At 44.9% G+C, this 16,692-nt stretch overlaps 1 protein-coding gene across 1 annotated transcript in view; it reads left to right on the top strand.

The window, feature by feature from the left end:
• The first annotated feature begins 1,040 nt into the window (after positions 1–1,040).
• LOC127663864 (O-acyltransferase like protein) overlaps positions 1,041–16,692 on the top strand; it is a 48,940-nt gene continuing 33,288 nt past the window's right edge. Inside the window, exons 1-3 of the mRNA XM_052155631.1 lie at positions 1,041–1,188; positions 11,458–11,597; positions 14,425–14,503. Coding sequence (XP_052011591.1) covers positions 1,041–1,188; positions 11,458–11,597; positions 14,425–14,503 — 367 coding nt within the window. The remainder of the gene's footprint in view (positions 1,189–11,457; positions 11,598–14,424; positions 14,504–16,692) is intronic.

Below are 16,692 nucleotides of genomic sequence, written 5' to 3'. Positions count from 1 at the left end.
ACATGTCCAGGCATAAACACTATACTAAGGAGGAGGAGGAGGAAGAGGAGGAGAAGGAAGGAGGAGGAGGAGGAGGAGGAGGAGGACAGGATAGTATCTACAGCTTCTGAGGAGGCTGCTGAGAATTCTCCAGAGAGGGTGTCCCAAGAGACCAAAGGAATCAAAGGGAGAGAGTGTGTGCCTGTATATACGTGTATACACGTATGCACTCTTTCGAGGCAAGATCCGCAGCCTAGGGTACTAGAAGAGGCTCTAAGCATTAGCAGAATGTGCAACTGAGTCACAGCTACCCACAGGATGTATTTCCTCAGTGTAAACATGGTGTGCAGATGTGTGGATCTTCAATGGAAGACGCAGCAGTTACTATTTAAAGACAGCCTTTCTGGAGTGAGATTGTTTACCTTGTGACCCACACACTCTGTTTTCTTAGAGCACAGAGAAGAGTCAGCATCACTTCCTCGCCCGGATGTGTGTTCTAAACCTTCGTGTGTGTGTGTGTGTGTGTGTGTGTGTGTGTGTGTGTGTGCATCTGCCTGGAGCCGACACTGCTTTCAGAGTCCAGTACGTCTGTGAAGAATTGTGTAACCTTTGCAGATGGCCCTGCTTTCTTTACCGTTCTGCCAGTCATTTTACAGGCTGGATTTATCCTCATGCTTGGGCAAAACCCAAGTATTGCTGCTTCACGTCATCGACGTGTTTTTGTTTTTAAACCCAGAGGGAGGTACGAGACCATCTATCCAGAGAGAGCCCCAGTCTGCATCTTGTGAGCTGGATGTGTTAATCTGCATAACTAAAGGGAGCCAGGTGGCCGGTGGCGCCACATCCACAGCCCTGACCCACTCCACAATAACAAATTGTATATAAACTGGTTTCCATGGTTTTTCTGTCCGCTTTGCAGGTGGCTGAGGAGATGCGGTTTGTCTCTTTGCTTGTTAAGGGGTGAGAGGCGTCACATTTACCCCATCACGTTATAGAAAAGGGCTTCATAAATATTAGGCTCTTTGTCTGAGAAAGGAAGGCGGATCCTGACAGGTTGAAAAATGATGGCCTTCACTTTGCTGGCTTCCCTGCACGCTCTGTTCCCTTTTGTTTCTCCCGCTAGAAACATTTCTCTCAAGTGCATGCAAGACACTGATGAATTCCTTTCTGATCTGAATTCACTGAAGCCCAAAGAATACGCTCTGAGAAGTAAGTAGGTTTCCCTGTCCTGCTGGGTAGCTGAGGGCAGAACAGTCTGCAGTATTTGCTAGACTAACCCATGAGAATTTGCAAGGACACCAAGCAGGAAACAGATGACAAAGCCGTGATGGGGGGCGGGGGGGAAGTTCATCACAGCAGAAGGCTGTAAAGCCAGTCTGGAGGTATATTGTGATGAAATCAATAGAATTTTACTTTGCAGGCCATGTCTGGGTTTATTCTTTTTCTGAGACATTTGATTTGCTTTTGGTAACACGTTGTTTTCTTGTTCAGGGCACCCAGTTCATCCATCCTTGTGCTGATAGTAGACTCTATAAAGTATGCATTGAAGAAATGAACGGGTTCAGGCGAGCAGTGAGACGTCTTTGCATGTGTGTGCATTGTCTGGACTTGAGTAGTTGCAATTTGACTTTTGTGTGTTCCTCAAATTTATACTCACACCTTCCCGAGCACGGGCTGAAACCAAATTAGTTTTCAACAGGGTACCTCTCTTGGAATGGGAGTCATTGTTGTTGCTGATGGAAATCACGAACAAGAAAAATGTGAAAACTCTTTTAAAAGCCAGATAGCCTAACAGAGCCGTTTCCATTTACAATGCATGGCCGCTTCTATATTTAAAACCACCTATATTATAATAGAGAATAAAAATAGAACACTCAGATAATTCAAAATGCTATAACATTTGAAGCAAATTCTGTTCTACCCGGGGTCAGATAGCCCAGGATTTGATGAAATTGTGGCAAAATATAAATGCAGATAATTCATTATTTAAGTCCTGTTTTGGAATTGATTGTGTTTGATAACAATACTTGGTAATAATGATAGGGGATGTTACAACCAAGTCAGGGCAGTGGCCAAGAAACTCCAGAAGGTCTGACAGCAGGCACAACTTTCTGGTCTAGAGACAGCAGCACATAGTCACCAACAGTCACAGACACATGAACCCTGTTAGCCCTGTTTCTCTACCCATGTGCTACCCGTGTTCTGTCTGCAGGGACCTGGAAATCTAAAACCTTCATTTTTTGTTTTCATTAAAGTAGAAAGTTCTCAGGCTCAGGAGACAACTCAGTCATAAGGTGCTTTGCCTTGTAGGTAGGTAGACCTAAGTTCAATCCCCAGCACCCACACAAGAAAGCTGGGTGTGGTCGTCTAATCCCCTTGTAATCCCCACGTTAGAGAGGCAGAGGCAGAGAGGCAAGGCAGAGAGAGACAGGTAGATTCTTGGGGTTTGCTGGACTGCCAGTTTACCCTGATCAGTGAGTCCCAGGCCGGTGAGAGTCCTGAATGACTCTCAAGGGACAACACAACGACCTTTTGGTCTTCATATTTATGTTCATGCAGACACCTTCATACACGTGGAACATCCCTGTTCCGACACACATACACAAAATTCTCTCAAATAAATGGTTCATAAAAGAACTGAAAACCTGAGAATGGATGACTGTCAGTTTACTGCAGTGGATAAATGTCTCCCTGTCGTTGCTGTGACTTGGCACAGTTGCTTTGACATTAGTCTGAGATTTTAAGCACGGACAGGGCTATTGACCTTGGTGTCCATTAGGATTTTCCTGGTGGATCTAGGGAAGGGACAATAAAAAGAGTGAGTACTTGGGTGTAAGTACTAGGCGTCTTGAGAACCTTGAATAGGGATTGTCTCTTTTGGGCTCTTTAAATCCCCTCTATGGGCAGGGAAAGATGGGGGAAATAGAGTCATAGAGATGTAAAAGGTTTTATGAAATAAGTTGGAGAAATAGGGTTTAAGCCTTTGTCACCTGACCTCAAAACTCCTTCCCTGTCTCTGTCCACAATACACAAATACCACCTTCTCTGTCTGCATGGTGTTACTTGTGTGTATGTTCTGAGGGCCCACCATTTGGCATTGGATAGCCATTGGTGTGCTTTTCCCTGGGGGGGGGGGAACACCATTTCTCCTGCCTTCACTACTTCCTAGTTTCTTGTGGTTCTTTGTGTAGGGTTATGACAGCTTTAGCCTGTTGATGGTATCATCCTTGTTCATGTCACGCTTAGGCTTAGGCAGTCCTGATGGTGAGAATTCATGGGCATAGCTTCTGACATTTCCAGGAGATGCAATCTCATCGCAAACTCTCTGATCCTTTAGCTTTCACAGTCTCCCTACACCACTTCCATAGAGATCCCCGAGCCTTAGGTTTGGGAATTATTTTGTAGATGTTATCTGTTGTGCCCAGGCTCTACAACTCTGCATTTTGATGGCTTTGTTTTTGTCACACAAGTCTCCTATTGCAAAGAGAAGTTCTTTGATGAAGGATGAGAATGATCCTTATCTGCAGCTAAAAACATAAATATGTGGTATGTACTATGCTGGTTTAGTAAAGTGGTGGTTGAGGTTTCTTTCCAAAACCCACGATGTCACTAGCATTAAGTGGTTGGCTAGGTTTCCGGTAGTAGAAATGATTTCCCTTCTTTTGAGGAGGTCTTAAATCCAATTAGAGAGTTGTTGGTTACTGCCCCTGAGGGCTATCCTGCTGTGATGCTGGTATGCTGTAGTCTTGGGCATTGTAGTTGGGTAGGGATGACTACCTTCCTCTTGTATGGCATCTTTTGGTACCATGAAGGATAAGTACTCTGGGAGAAGGCTCTCAATCACCAAATCTTTACCTTTGACCATTGCCTAAAATAAGAAACATGAAAGAGGGCTGGAAAGATGGCTCATCTCAGTGTCTGCTCTGCCAGAGGTACTGAGTGCAATTCCGAGGAACCATAGGGTGGCTCCCAGCCATCTGTACTGGGATATGATGCTCTCTTCTGGCATGTAGGTGTCCATGCAGCTAGATCACACATACAAATAAAAGATATCAATGCATCTTTTAAAAAAGGAAAGAAAGAAATGAGAAAAGACCACGACAAAATGCTGCCACAGCAAAGGATGAGAGGCACATCCATCCATACGGACCCAGCCAGAGAAATGGCGTCAAGAGGGGATAGACAACCAAAGTATCTAAATTTAGTCCAAGTAAGCAAATGAAAGCTGTCTGCTGATAAATATATGCAGTCCGAGTGTTAAGAAAGGTATGCAGGGCTGGAAAGAAGGCTTAACACTAAAAATCTAAGAAAGGTATGCTAATGTTCCAAGCAGAGTGATGGGAACACGAGTGTTTTGGTTGTCTGTTGTGTCTTTTATTGCATAATTACATCTTAAAACACCTTCTCCAATCCAATGTCCAGAGATGGGAATGGACGTGGGTTGTATGCAACTGGATAACATGCCAGGGCCTGAGGGGAGAGTGTGGAAGAAGACTCTTTAAAAGTTATGTGGAGATGCTTGGCTGGTTTTGAAAATGAGACGTGGTGATTTAGAGAGACTTTGAGTTGGAAAGGATAAGTTAGTCTTTTTCTCTTCAGCAGCCTCACAAGGCTAGGCAAGTGCTCTACCACTGGGCCACACACCCAGCCTACTCTTACCTACGCTTGGGAAACTATTTGCTTGGATGTGTTAGCATGGTGGCCATCGCTGCTGTGCTCCCACACCTGCCTTCTAACTCCACGGCCTTGGTTGGTTGGGTACATCACACTGGGAGGCAGAGTCAGCATGTTAGAAAAGAATTTAGCAGCTGCCACAAGTCGGGACTTGTTTATTGTTTCCTTGACTGGACTGAAGGAAATTGATGGAGCCATTGTTAAGAATACAAATTAAACTTAAGGTGCTGTCTACAGCCAGCACATATTTCAACACCAAAACAAACAAACAAGAATGAGAAATACTCTAGTGATCAGTCTGTTTCTGGATACAACAATTAAGTTGCTCAAGTCACAAACAGATGCATGACAGTTTTGACGTACATCTTGTTTCAACTTCATATTACTTATTAAGGCAAACAAAGCAAGCAGCCAGTGATGTTTGTACTGGGATTATGCCTGTATGAAACCATATTGGGACTATACCTGTTGGTGTGTAGAAACCATACAATGTGACTACAAGAGATGCAAGAAACTCAATGAAGGGTATCTGTGAGAACCAGTTGACTATGTTCTGAATTTAACCTAAGGAGTGATATAGATTTCATTTCTATCTGTAATCTGTGGTGTTATAGAGTGAATTGTGCTTCTCCATATTTATATATTGGATTCCTACCCCAAGCATTTGGAAGTCGGGCTCTCTAAAGGGACAACTAAGCTAAAACAAAATAGAGAGAGCCCTAGTGCAATGCTAGGTTAGGACACAGGCATGCTGGGAAGAAAAACTGTGAAGCTCTGGTGTATATCTGGGCACATCCGAACCAAGAACAGCCTCAGAAGAACCTAGCTTCGCTCACGTTGCCATTCTTGATGCGATCATCTCAGAGCTATGAGGAAAAGTATGCCTGGTGCTGCAGGTATCGTGTGGCACTCGTTGGTGAGGGTATCATGCAGCAATTTTTATGGCATCCCTGGCAAACTGATTATGTGCCAAGCATCCTTTGTATTGGTATAAATTATAATATGCCTTCTTGGAAGATGTAGGTTGAATTGTGACTTCACAAAAATATGTTTATAACCCAAGGAGATAGCAGAGTAAAGCAGTTTCCTTGCAAGCACCTTGTTTACTAGACCGTGCTTGTAATTCCAGGGCTGGGAAGACCAAGAGGGAGCTCCTTGGCTGTGGCTCACTATCCGGAAAGTTCAGTCTAGTTATTGAGTTCCAGATTAATGGGAGACCTTGTCTTAAACAAGGTGGACAGCGCCTGAGGAATGATACCCGAAGTTGCATGTCCCCCGCCCCCGTACAGATGCATTCACACACATGTGCACCTAAAGACTCATAAATATGCCTGCATACACAAAAATACCCTTACTTACACCTTGACCTTTAGTTCTTATGCATGTGACGATATGCATAACTTAGCATCTGTGTTATTATAAACAGTCAAATAATGTGACAGTTAAACAGTAGTACTAGGTTAGAGTGGATTCTGATATAATGATAATTGTCCTTAAAAGAGGAAAGACTCACACAGGGAAGAACATTATGTAATGAATGATAGAGGTGCTGACGACCTGCTAGCAGAGGCCTGGAAAACAGACTCCCCAGAGCCTCTGGTAAGAACTGACCCTGCTCCTGCTTCAGACTTCTGGTCTCTAGGATCAGAGAATGGATTTCTAAGCTTCAAGCTCCCCTGGGTGTGAAGACTGTCAAGACAGCTATAGAACATGAAGACAGAAGCTAATGCAGACTGCTTTGACCTCCCAGACACACTCTGCAGAATTAAATCCTGCCGGCTTATCACCTAGAGTGGAAAAACAGAAGCCCGTATGTCTCTGGTGAGGGACACAGGCCCTAAGCTATAGCTTTCAATCATTTCTCAAAGTCCGCACCAGCTCCTTTCTGATGCTGACCACAGCTAAGGCCAAGCCCAGGACTCCATTTCACTTCTCCAGATGGAGTGGGGGGCTGGGCGGTTGATAGCTAGGAGTTCCCGAGCAGTCTGCAGTGCTTTTTATGTCTGACATCTGATTAATCATAGATAGCATCCTTACACATCATCCCAAGCACTTTTCCTCTAAAAAAATGTCTTAACCCTGCACATCCCTGCCTCAAGTCTCTTAGCTCACGCTCTGACGGGACACCCAGTTTCCTATTGTGATTGCAGTCTCTTTGGCTCTATCATTTTCTGTAGTCATTGTTTTGTCTTGTCTGTGTGCTTCAACTCTTTTCTAGATATAAAGGCCCATAGGAAACCCTGTTAAGAGGAGGCAGCTCAGAGTGGGCACTCCACAGGGCATCCTACCTGAGCCAGGATGTAGGTATCTTTTGGGGAGGAAACCTGTGGTAGTCTACCATCAGCATGGGCGTTTTTTGTTGTATTGGTTTATTGTGTGTGTGTGGGGGGGGTGTGTGTGTGTATGGTGGGGGGTGCTTCGGATTGAAGCTAGGGCCTTCCATGTGGAAGGGCATTACCTTTACCAACCGAGATATGGCCCATCCAGTATATGTGATTGTTCAGTGTCTGCATAGTGCCCATTTTCCCAGCTGTTTTACCCAGCAGTTTGTTTGAAAGGTTTTTTGGCTCAGGATCAACACCTCCACAGAAACCAAGAAAATCTCCTATTAGAGAGAGGATAATAAAGTGGATCCCATAGAAAGTTCTAGGTTCTGTGACTCTCAAACATTGATTGATACAGGACTGAGGCAGGTGGATCTTGAGGCTTTTGATAGTGAAATCTTGTTAAAAATAGCTTGACAAGCTGGGCGGTGGTGGTGCCCGCCTGTAATCCCAGCACTCTGGGAGGCAGAGGCAGGAGAATTTCTGAGTTCGAGGCCAGCCTGGTCTACAGAGTGAGTTCCAGGACAGCCAGGACTATACAGAGAAACCCTGTCTTTAAAAAAGCAAATCCAAAAAACCAAAAAAGAAAAAAGAAAAAAAGAAAAAGAAAAAAGATATCTTGACAGCAGAGAGCTTCCCTGACTTGTACCAGGTGCTGGGCTTGATCCCAGAGCTGTGGGAAAACAAGTTCAGAAAATGTATTTTAATACACACATGTCATCGCTACCACAAGAGAGGAAACCGTCTGCCAGTTAGCACAGCTTATAGAAACCCGTGGCTTCATCATTTTGGACTTGAAAACTCAGAACAAGTGCGGAGACTCGCAGTTCTGGTGCTTAGTCCCAATGCCACCCCATCCCTCCCTAGGATGCAGCACTGCTCTGCACTGTGCCTGTGCCCTGGTGTCCTTGGGTACTTGATGGAAACGAGGGTGGTGGTGAGAAAGGGGCAGTTTTATCCAGCAGAGTCCAGGATCAGAAGGGAAAACAATGCAATGTGAAAACCAGAGCAGCTTAGGGAAAAAGCACCAAGGGGATGAGGAGAGGACAGGAGGAAGGAAGCCGAACTGGAGAATCGGAGGCTTCTGGATACAGAGGTGGGGGTGGGGTGGGGGCAGGGCTCCAAGGCTCCGCCCCAAGGGCACAGATCTTAACAGCGTTGCCCATGCTGGCGCCTTCCCTGACACCCTTCTAGGATACAGAGAGCTTGGGAGATCCTATGATGGGGAGCATAATTTGAAAATCACTCTAGCTTATTAGTAACACACACACACACACAGTATTTTGTGATGCAGGGAACAAAAACCTCAAAATAATTTTTTGGAGCTAGATGTGGGTATTTGGACCAACCCCATCAAAGTTTAATTCAATTCAGCCAACATCCACAAAGTTCCTTTTCTAGGATGTGCACTGATTAAGGCAGGCCGCAACCTTGCTTTCATGGGAGACAGACAGGGCCTAGTGACACTCCGTTCAGTGTGACACCCAGGGCAGGAGTCTGCCATGTTTCCTGTGAGAGATGGTTCTCCATCCCCAGGCTTGTAGCGTGACTCAGCTCTTGTCAGTACCTGGGAGGAGGGACAGCCCAGCCTGGGAGGCCAACAAGTTTTAGCCTGGTGAATCTTTAGAGTGGAGCAGAGGGAATGCTCTGGCTACGGCTTGAGGTGACATCAGAAGGCAAATCAGGGCATGCAGGGCCCTTTGAAGCCCTGCTCAGGAGTCCACCAGAGACTGTAGTGGCCAGAGAAGTCAAACTAGGTTGAGAATTAGTATCGCCTGGCAAATAGTCTTATCCAAGCCTCACCCTGGACCACAGTTGACCTCTTCATGCTCCACCCCCTTCCCACAAATAAATGAATAAAGTGTAACTAAAATCATCATCACCATCACCATCACCATCATCATCATCACCACCATCTGGAGCTAGTGAAAGGAAAGGGGTGGGCACTGGGAGGGAAGGGAGGAAGTCAAGCTGTAGCTAAGAAACTTCTGTCAGCATGGTGAGAAGCTCCTGGATACTGTAGGCTGTGCCTGGAGACCTCTCTCTCTCTGCTCTCTCCCTTCCCCTCTCTATGTATGTATGTGTGTATGTGTATATATGTGTATGTATGCATGTCTGTGTGTGTGTATTTGTATATGTGTGTATGCATACATGTGTAGGTGTGTATCTGTGTGTATGCAGTATATGTGTATGTCTGTGTGTGCATGCAGTGTGTATATGCAGTGTGTGTATGTGTGTGTATGCATACATGTGTATATGTGTATCTGTGTGTATATGCAGTGTGTGTATGTGTGTATCTGTGTGTGTATGCAGTGTGTGCAAGTGTGTGTGTTGTGTGTGCTCATGCATGTGCATATACATACATTCACTTGCCCACCTAGGAGGACAATCATCCTTCGTCCTCAAAATGAAGTCAAAAGCTACTTGCAAAATTGAGTCTCTCAGGGAAAGGCACTGCCTGAGAAAACACTGTTTAACTCTCAGTAGGGAGTAACTCAGAACGGGGCATAGACTGATCTCAAGAGACAGGTAAGTCATAGCACAAAGCAAAGAAAGGAGACGTATTCAATGTGGCCACACTGGGAAGAGAAATGAAGAGTTCCAGTGGCCTGCTCTCCCCTCCCCCCACAAGTCCATTTTCAGGGTCCCGATATGAAGTTCAGGTTTAAGTAGAAGGTAAAAAGGTGCACAGGGCTAAGGGTCAAGGTGCACACGGCTAAGGGTCAAGGTGCACATGGCTAGAGTCTTGGTCAAAATGGCCCTGCTCGCCAGCATTGTCTCTCCTGTAAGGTAGTCTAACACGTTATCAATGGTGTGTGTGTTTAATCTCTTTCCAGGAGCCAGCTCCCCTTCTGACTCCAGTCTTTTCGTCTTCCAGAATGAGATTCCTGGGAAAGGTCTAATTTCTTGGGGTTCATTGTCTCAATAGTCTGACAGCTGAAGGGGGGGCACAAGTGTCTTTTTTAATATTTTAGGGATAGGATCACAAGTCAGAAGTATATATACATATATATATATGTATATATAATTTAAATATGATGTTATGCTTCTGGGTGTTTTGCCTGCATGTCTGTGTACCACATACATTCAGTACAAGAGGAGGCCAGAAGAGGACTCCAAATGTTCTAGAACTGGAGTTAAAGACAGTTGCAAGCTGCCGTGTGGGTGCAGGGAATCTAACCTGGGTCCTCTGGAAGAGCAGTCAGTGCTCTTTACCAAGGAGCCATCTCTCCAGCTCCACAAATGTCTCTTTACTGTACTTCCATTCCTTCAAGGACAGCTAGAATCTCTTTGTCTTCACAGTCCTTAAAATCCTGAGGGAACAAAGCCCCCGTGGGGCCTGGCCTTCACACATCTCTCACTGTACTCAGCAGACAAAGGGAAGAAGGCTGCACAGGCCACAGCACAGAGAAGAAAGACAAGCTTAGTAGATCCCTGCGCTGCATGAACTGAGTCACGGGAGCCAGGGAGCCTGGCAGGGAATCCAAAACAAGCAGATAAGCAAGATCCAAGCGAGGAGAGAACACTGTATACAGAGCATGCATTCACATGTATGTGAAAAGTCAAGAACTGTTAAGATATTAACGACAGGGCTGGAGACATGGCTGGGCAGTTAAGAGCACTGACTGCTCTTCCAGAAGTCCTGGGTTCAATTCCCAGCAACCACATGGTGGGCGACAACCATCTGTAATAGGATCCAAAGCCTTCCAAAAGCCTTGTGGTGTTTCTGAAGACAATGACAGTGTACTCATGTATATAAAATAAATAAATCTCTATAAAAAAGATATTAAGGACAGTAAAAACACTGCAGTTGATATCAAAGTACAACACATAGAGTAAATATTAAGATGGATGGAGATGAAGAAAATTTGGCGGGCTAGCTCAATTCATAACCCTCTCAAAATAGAGTAGGAAAGGGTGAACGGCTAGAAAGAAAAGGAAGAGCACAGAGATGTGGGGATTAAAAGGCTAGCTGGGATAATAACAGGACCCGGAAACAGAACTATATATTGCCAAGGAAAGAAAAGAATGTTTGAACAAACAATAGCAGTGCTTACTCCAGGATGAAAGAGGAGAGAGACTCAGAAAATCCCAAACCAGAGAGGTAAAAGAACTCTACGAAGGTGTATCTGGACAGGGCTGAAATTAAGAATATTACGAATGATAAGGAGGGGCTAGAGAGGTGGCTTAGTGGTTAAGAATGCTTCCAGCTCTTTCAGAGAACCAGAATTCCATTCCTCGCATCTGTGCTGGGCAGCTCACTACTGCCTGTAATGTTAGCTTCAGGGGATCTAAAGCCTTCCTCTGGCTTCTACAGAACCGCCCACCCCCCAAACACACACACACAGTTACAGGTACAAGGCCCCGTGCTAAGCTTTCTACATGGGCTCTGGGGATTCAAACTCACATCCTTGTGATTCGTTTGTAAGTAGCATAGCCAAGGGAAACTAATTGTTTAAACTTCTGCTTTGGGATTCAGTGTATGATGCGGTGGGAAAGCTAGGAAGCAACGTTCTTAACGGCAATGTGGACAGGCTGGGATCCTACAGCGAGTGCCTTTCCGCCCGGAGCCCCAAGGGGAGTTTCCAGGGGCAGTACTGCAAGCTTCATGTTCTGCAGGTGAGTGTGGAGGGGACATTTGTGTGCTTGCGCTCAAAGGACAAGATTGTAACATAGGCATCCTAGTACTCCATTAATTGCATTCCCTAACTGAAACCACAAAAAGAAACCATTAAGAGGTCTCACAGGAAGCGACAAGTAGATTTTAGTTTATTCTTCTGCTTCTTTCTGAGACGAGGTCTCACTATATAGGAGATGACGACTTTGAACTGTGAAGCCCTAACTTTGAACTGTGAGCTCTTTCTTGATCCTCTCAGTGGTTCTCAGCCTTCCTAGTGCTGCGACCCCATCAATCCAGTTCCTCGTGCTGTGGTGACATCCAAAGCACAAAAATATTTTCATTGCTACTTCATAAGTCTAATTTTGCCACTGTTATGAATCATGATGCAAATCAAATATCTGACATGCAGGATATCTGATATCTGGCCTCACGGGTCATGAAGGGAGAGCCCCAGACTCTCCCTTTCAGTTTTGGGGGTTTTTGGTGCACACCACCATGCCCAGCTAAAACCTGATTTTAAATGGTTGGTGGAAGTTTGCTCAGCCTCATTGGAATGAATGACATCCTAAGAGGCACTTGTCACAGACCATGTAAGTTGTTCAGATAATCTGCTCTCCACACTGTATGGAAAGACCTCCTGGCAGACCTTGAAGTGGAGGCCCCAAGGTCAACCAAGGGCAGCCATTTGACCAACAATCTTCCATACACGTTCTTTGGGCTCACTGCCCAGCTCAGACCACCCTGCTGGGGTCCAGGGAGGACTCTGCTGTATTTGAACTCTCAGAGGTCTCACTGTCCCTCGCCAACAAGTTCCAACTTCGAATCCTTTCTACCAAAAACTTAAGTCATTGCTTGGGGGAGCACGGATCAAATCAAGACAGAACTGGGTTGCTGAGCCCTGGGCTCTGACTGCATCAATGCCTGGAGCAGGACCTGGAATCTGGGATCTGGTTATCCCTAAATCTGGCCACAACAATGGAGCTCTATATGTGAATTTGAGGCAATCCAAGCAGATGAACATTAATTTATGGATACTTACTAATACAACTGACAATCATTTTAGAGCTCATTCTATCTTATTAAAAGAATGTATTTATTTTTGTTTTTTGAGAACTTCATACATCCATATACTCACACACTATATATTTTGATCTTCGTCACTCCCACTACCTCCCTGGCTATTCCCAGATCCACCTCCTATCCCACTCTTGGCTTCTTGGTGTCCTTAGTTAAAAAAAATAATGGCCCACTGATTGCAGTTGACTTGATTTAATGGTTCATATAGATGCCTAGACATCTTTCAGGCTCTCATTAAATACAAAATAGGTTTTATGTGTATCACACACAGCTGGAATAAAATCACATTGCTGTCTAGTTAGACACCATGGTCTGAAGTGACAGGAGACGGGCTCTCTCTGTCCCCAGGGCTCTACAGCCCTCACAGTGGTGAGCCACGCAGGCAGGCATGTTGTCCCCAAGCCTCCTTTGTCCTGGTGACGGTCAGGATGACCGTGTAAGGGCCACTTTCATATGAATGGTTTTGATATCAGAGCCAAAGTTCAGTCTTCCGCAATCATGTTCATTGTGTAATAGGAAGAACTAGCTCAGAAATTTGTATTTCTGATTTGGCTTATCTTTATTAAGAAGGGCATTCTAGTTATTGACTTGATTTTTAAAAAAAAATAAAATTTTTTATTTTCTGTATGTGTCCCGTGACTCAAAAATTGCATGTTGATAATTCTCTAAATGATTTTAGAGGAGCCAGTTTTTACGACCTTTCACGTGGAGGAGGAAGGACTGCACTGTGGTGAATTATCCAGAACTTCTTAAATTGTGACAGTGAATCTGGGTGCATGTGAAACCTAACATAGGCGAATCTGACGCTCCGTATCCACCTGGAAGGTCCTGTACTGGCGAGAATGGGTCTTGAGAAGTCAGGAACCCTTTTGTCTTTGAGCATGTTTCCTTATGTCTCTCCCCAACTATACACTAGGGTAGTGACAGCCTTGCCTAGAAATAATCATGCCTGTGGTGGCTCATGACTGTAATCCTGGCACTGGTGAGACAGAGGCAGGAGGATTAGGAAACCGAGACTTTCTTGAATCACAGGAGACCCTGCCTCAGAAAGCAAAACAAAGAGCTTGGGAGATGATTCAGTGGCTACTTTGGATGTGTGAAGACCCCTGGGTCGAGTCCCCAGCACCCATGTAAAGGCTGGGTGAGGTCTATAACCCCAGCTCTTGAGGGGTATGTACACGTGTGTGTGTGTGTGTGTGTGTGTGTGTGTGTGTGTGTGTGTGTGATAGCTGTGTCAGAGACAGGCAGCTCCTGTGAGGTCATTGACCAGCTGAAATCATTGAGCGGTGTCAAGGCCCATGAGCTCAAAATAACTAAGGTGAAGAATGATGGGGATGGATGATCTGTGTGGGTACCTGGTCTCCACACTCACACACTCATATACACATGCATGAATAAACACTCATGAATAAACACACACACACACACACACACACACACACACACACACACGAATAAATACACACTCAAGAGTAAATACACACAGAGACACAAATACACAGACACATACACCACATATACACACAAATAAACATACAACACACGAATAAAATACACACAAGAATACATACACACATGAATAAATACACACACAAGAATAAATACACACACACATGAATAAGCACACGTATACATACCACACACACACACACACAAATAAATATACAAACATGAATAAATACATGATTAAGCACTCATGTATACTGCAAACACTACCATTAAAGAGTACTGTGGCGTTGTGTTTCCCAGGATGGAGCAGACTATAGTGTGGGTGTGTGTATCCCCGATTCTTGTTCTGAAGAGGATGTGACCATGATGTCTCAGTTGGGTAAGTAAAAAAACAAAACAAAACAAAAAACCAAAAAAAAAAACAAAAAACCAAAAAACCCAAACACTCAAACTGTATCAGCTTGAAGTTTGAAAATTCCAACTGCTTAGAGTCAACAAAGCAGTGCCTTCAGGACCATCGGGACCTCCAGGACCACACCAACTCTTTGTTTTGGATTTTCAGCTTAACTGAGAATAATGGTGGGGAGGAAAGTTGGGAACAGAGGTGGTGGCACTATAGTGAAGAAGACAGGAAGGGAAGAGAAAGACAATAACCAGGAGGTAATCGCTGGATCTCGATGTAATACAGATGTAAAGTCGAATGGTCTCCCCGCAGCTGCTTCATTAGGCCTGGAGACTGAGTGGGCGGGGTTCATTTTCCATACAGTGAGTTTTCTGCTCTGCCCACGTGTCTGCCAACTGTTGGGTCAGGAAGGCCCTTTGGAACTTGGATTGTGTGAGGCCAATCGGTTGGAGTGGATTAGCACAGAGAGCCTAGCATTTGGTTTTGGTTGTCACTTCCCAGCTGTGTGATCCGGAGCAAATCATTTAATCTCCCCTGAGTTTCAGTCTCCTGTCTCTGCAGCAATGGGCTTTGGGCTTTGAAGTTCAAGGGCTCCACTTTCTACTGCCTTACAGTGGTGCCTTCGGCTTGCAGAGGAATGCATTTTAGCCCATGGAAACTGGTTTGATCTTCTATAAGTATTTTAAAAAGTTCTAGGCAAGAACTTTAAAACCGAAGATTTATTTTTATTACTAGTGATTAATATTAATTCTGGTCATCTGCAAAAGAACTAATAGACTGATTGTTCTCCTTCAAAGCTATTCTTGATAACTTTAAATTGTCCTTTAAGTTTAGAATGACTTTCACAGCTTTGGGTACATTATCTGTATAGTCTAGTGTTTCCTGTGGTGTTTAAAGACAAACACAAACCCATACCCACCACCCAAAAAACCACACACACACACACACACACCAGGTATGTTGTCACATGCCTGCAACCCAAGCAAACTAGGAGATAGGGGAGGTCAACCTGGGCTATAGATCAAGTTGGGGAATAACCTAGGCTGCATAGTGAAACATTTTGGGATCAAAAACAACAACAAAAACAACAAAAAAAAATCTGTGAAACTCTAGTCAAAGTGTCAATTTTGGGTGTTTTTATAGGTAAGTGATAGATAGTCATAAAAACAAAAACAAGTGTGCATCTACTGTGCAATAAGTATCAAGTCAGTAACTAAGTTGCCAAGTTTAACAAGTTGTCTTGCCTAGGAGATTGATCAGTTATTATGATTTCTCTGGCCAGAGCTGACTACATGGAGTGAAATGTTGGCTGTCATTGCTGGTGATAAAAAGATACTTGGAGATACATTCTTAGAGAGACACAAAGGTGCTTTCTGAGAAACCAGAAGAGCAGGCCCAGGCGAGGCTGAGTGGAGCTGATCTGGGGCACTGCTGGGGGAAGTTAGCCTTGAACAGCACAGCCCTTCTCCAGCTTTAACACAGAGGCAGGGGTTGAGATCAGAGCAGCTTTGTCCAGGGGAACATTTCCCCATCTGGAAAGGATTTTCCAGCTATTTCTTGAAGCTTTTTGATGGAGTTGCTAATATCTCTCCTCCAGATGTGGGGCAAGCAGCTCAGTAAAGCCAGGTGGTGGCCGCTGGCACAAGTGCTGCTCATGGGAGCAGGACAGCAGGCCAAGCCACTGCAGGATGATCAGAACATTGCTGAGAGAGAGAGAGACAGAGAGGGGGGGGGGGAGGAGGGAGGGAGAGAGAGACAGAGAGACAGAGACAGACTCATACAGAGTGCGTGTGCGCGTGCGCGTGCTCACGCCCGTGTGTGTGTGTGTGTGTGTGTGAGAGAGAGAGAGACAGACAGACAGACAGACACAGAGACACAGAAAGAGAGAGACAGAGACAGAGAAAGATAGACACACACAGTGTGTGTGTGTGAGAGAGACAGAGACACAGACACAGAGACACAGAGACAGAGAAACAGAGACATACACAGAGTAAGAGACACACAAAGTGAGAGACACACAGAGAGTGAGAGAGACAGACACAGAGACAGATACAGAGAGAGAGACAGAGAAATAGAGAAAGACAAACACACACAGTGTGTGTGCACATGTGTATGTGTGAGAGAGACAGAGACACAGACACAGACACAGAGAAAAAGAAAGAGAT

Source organism: Apodemus sylvaticus, chromosome 13 (genome assembly GCF_947179515.1).
Source record: "Apodemus sylvaticus chromosome 13, mApoSyl1.1, whole genome shotgun sequence".
NCBI lineage: Eukaryota > Metazoa > Chordata > Mammalia > Rodentia > Muridae > Apodemus > Apodemus sylvaticus.
This window is presented reverse-complemented; position numbering and strand designations above follow the sequence as displayed.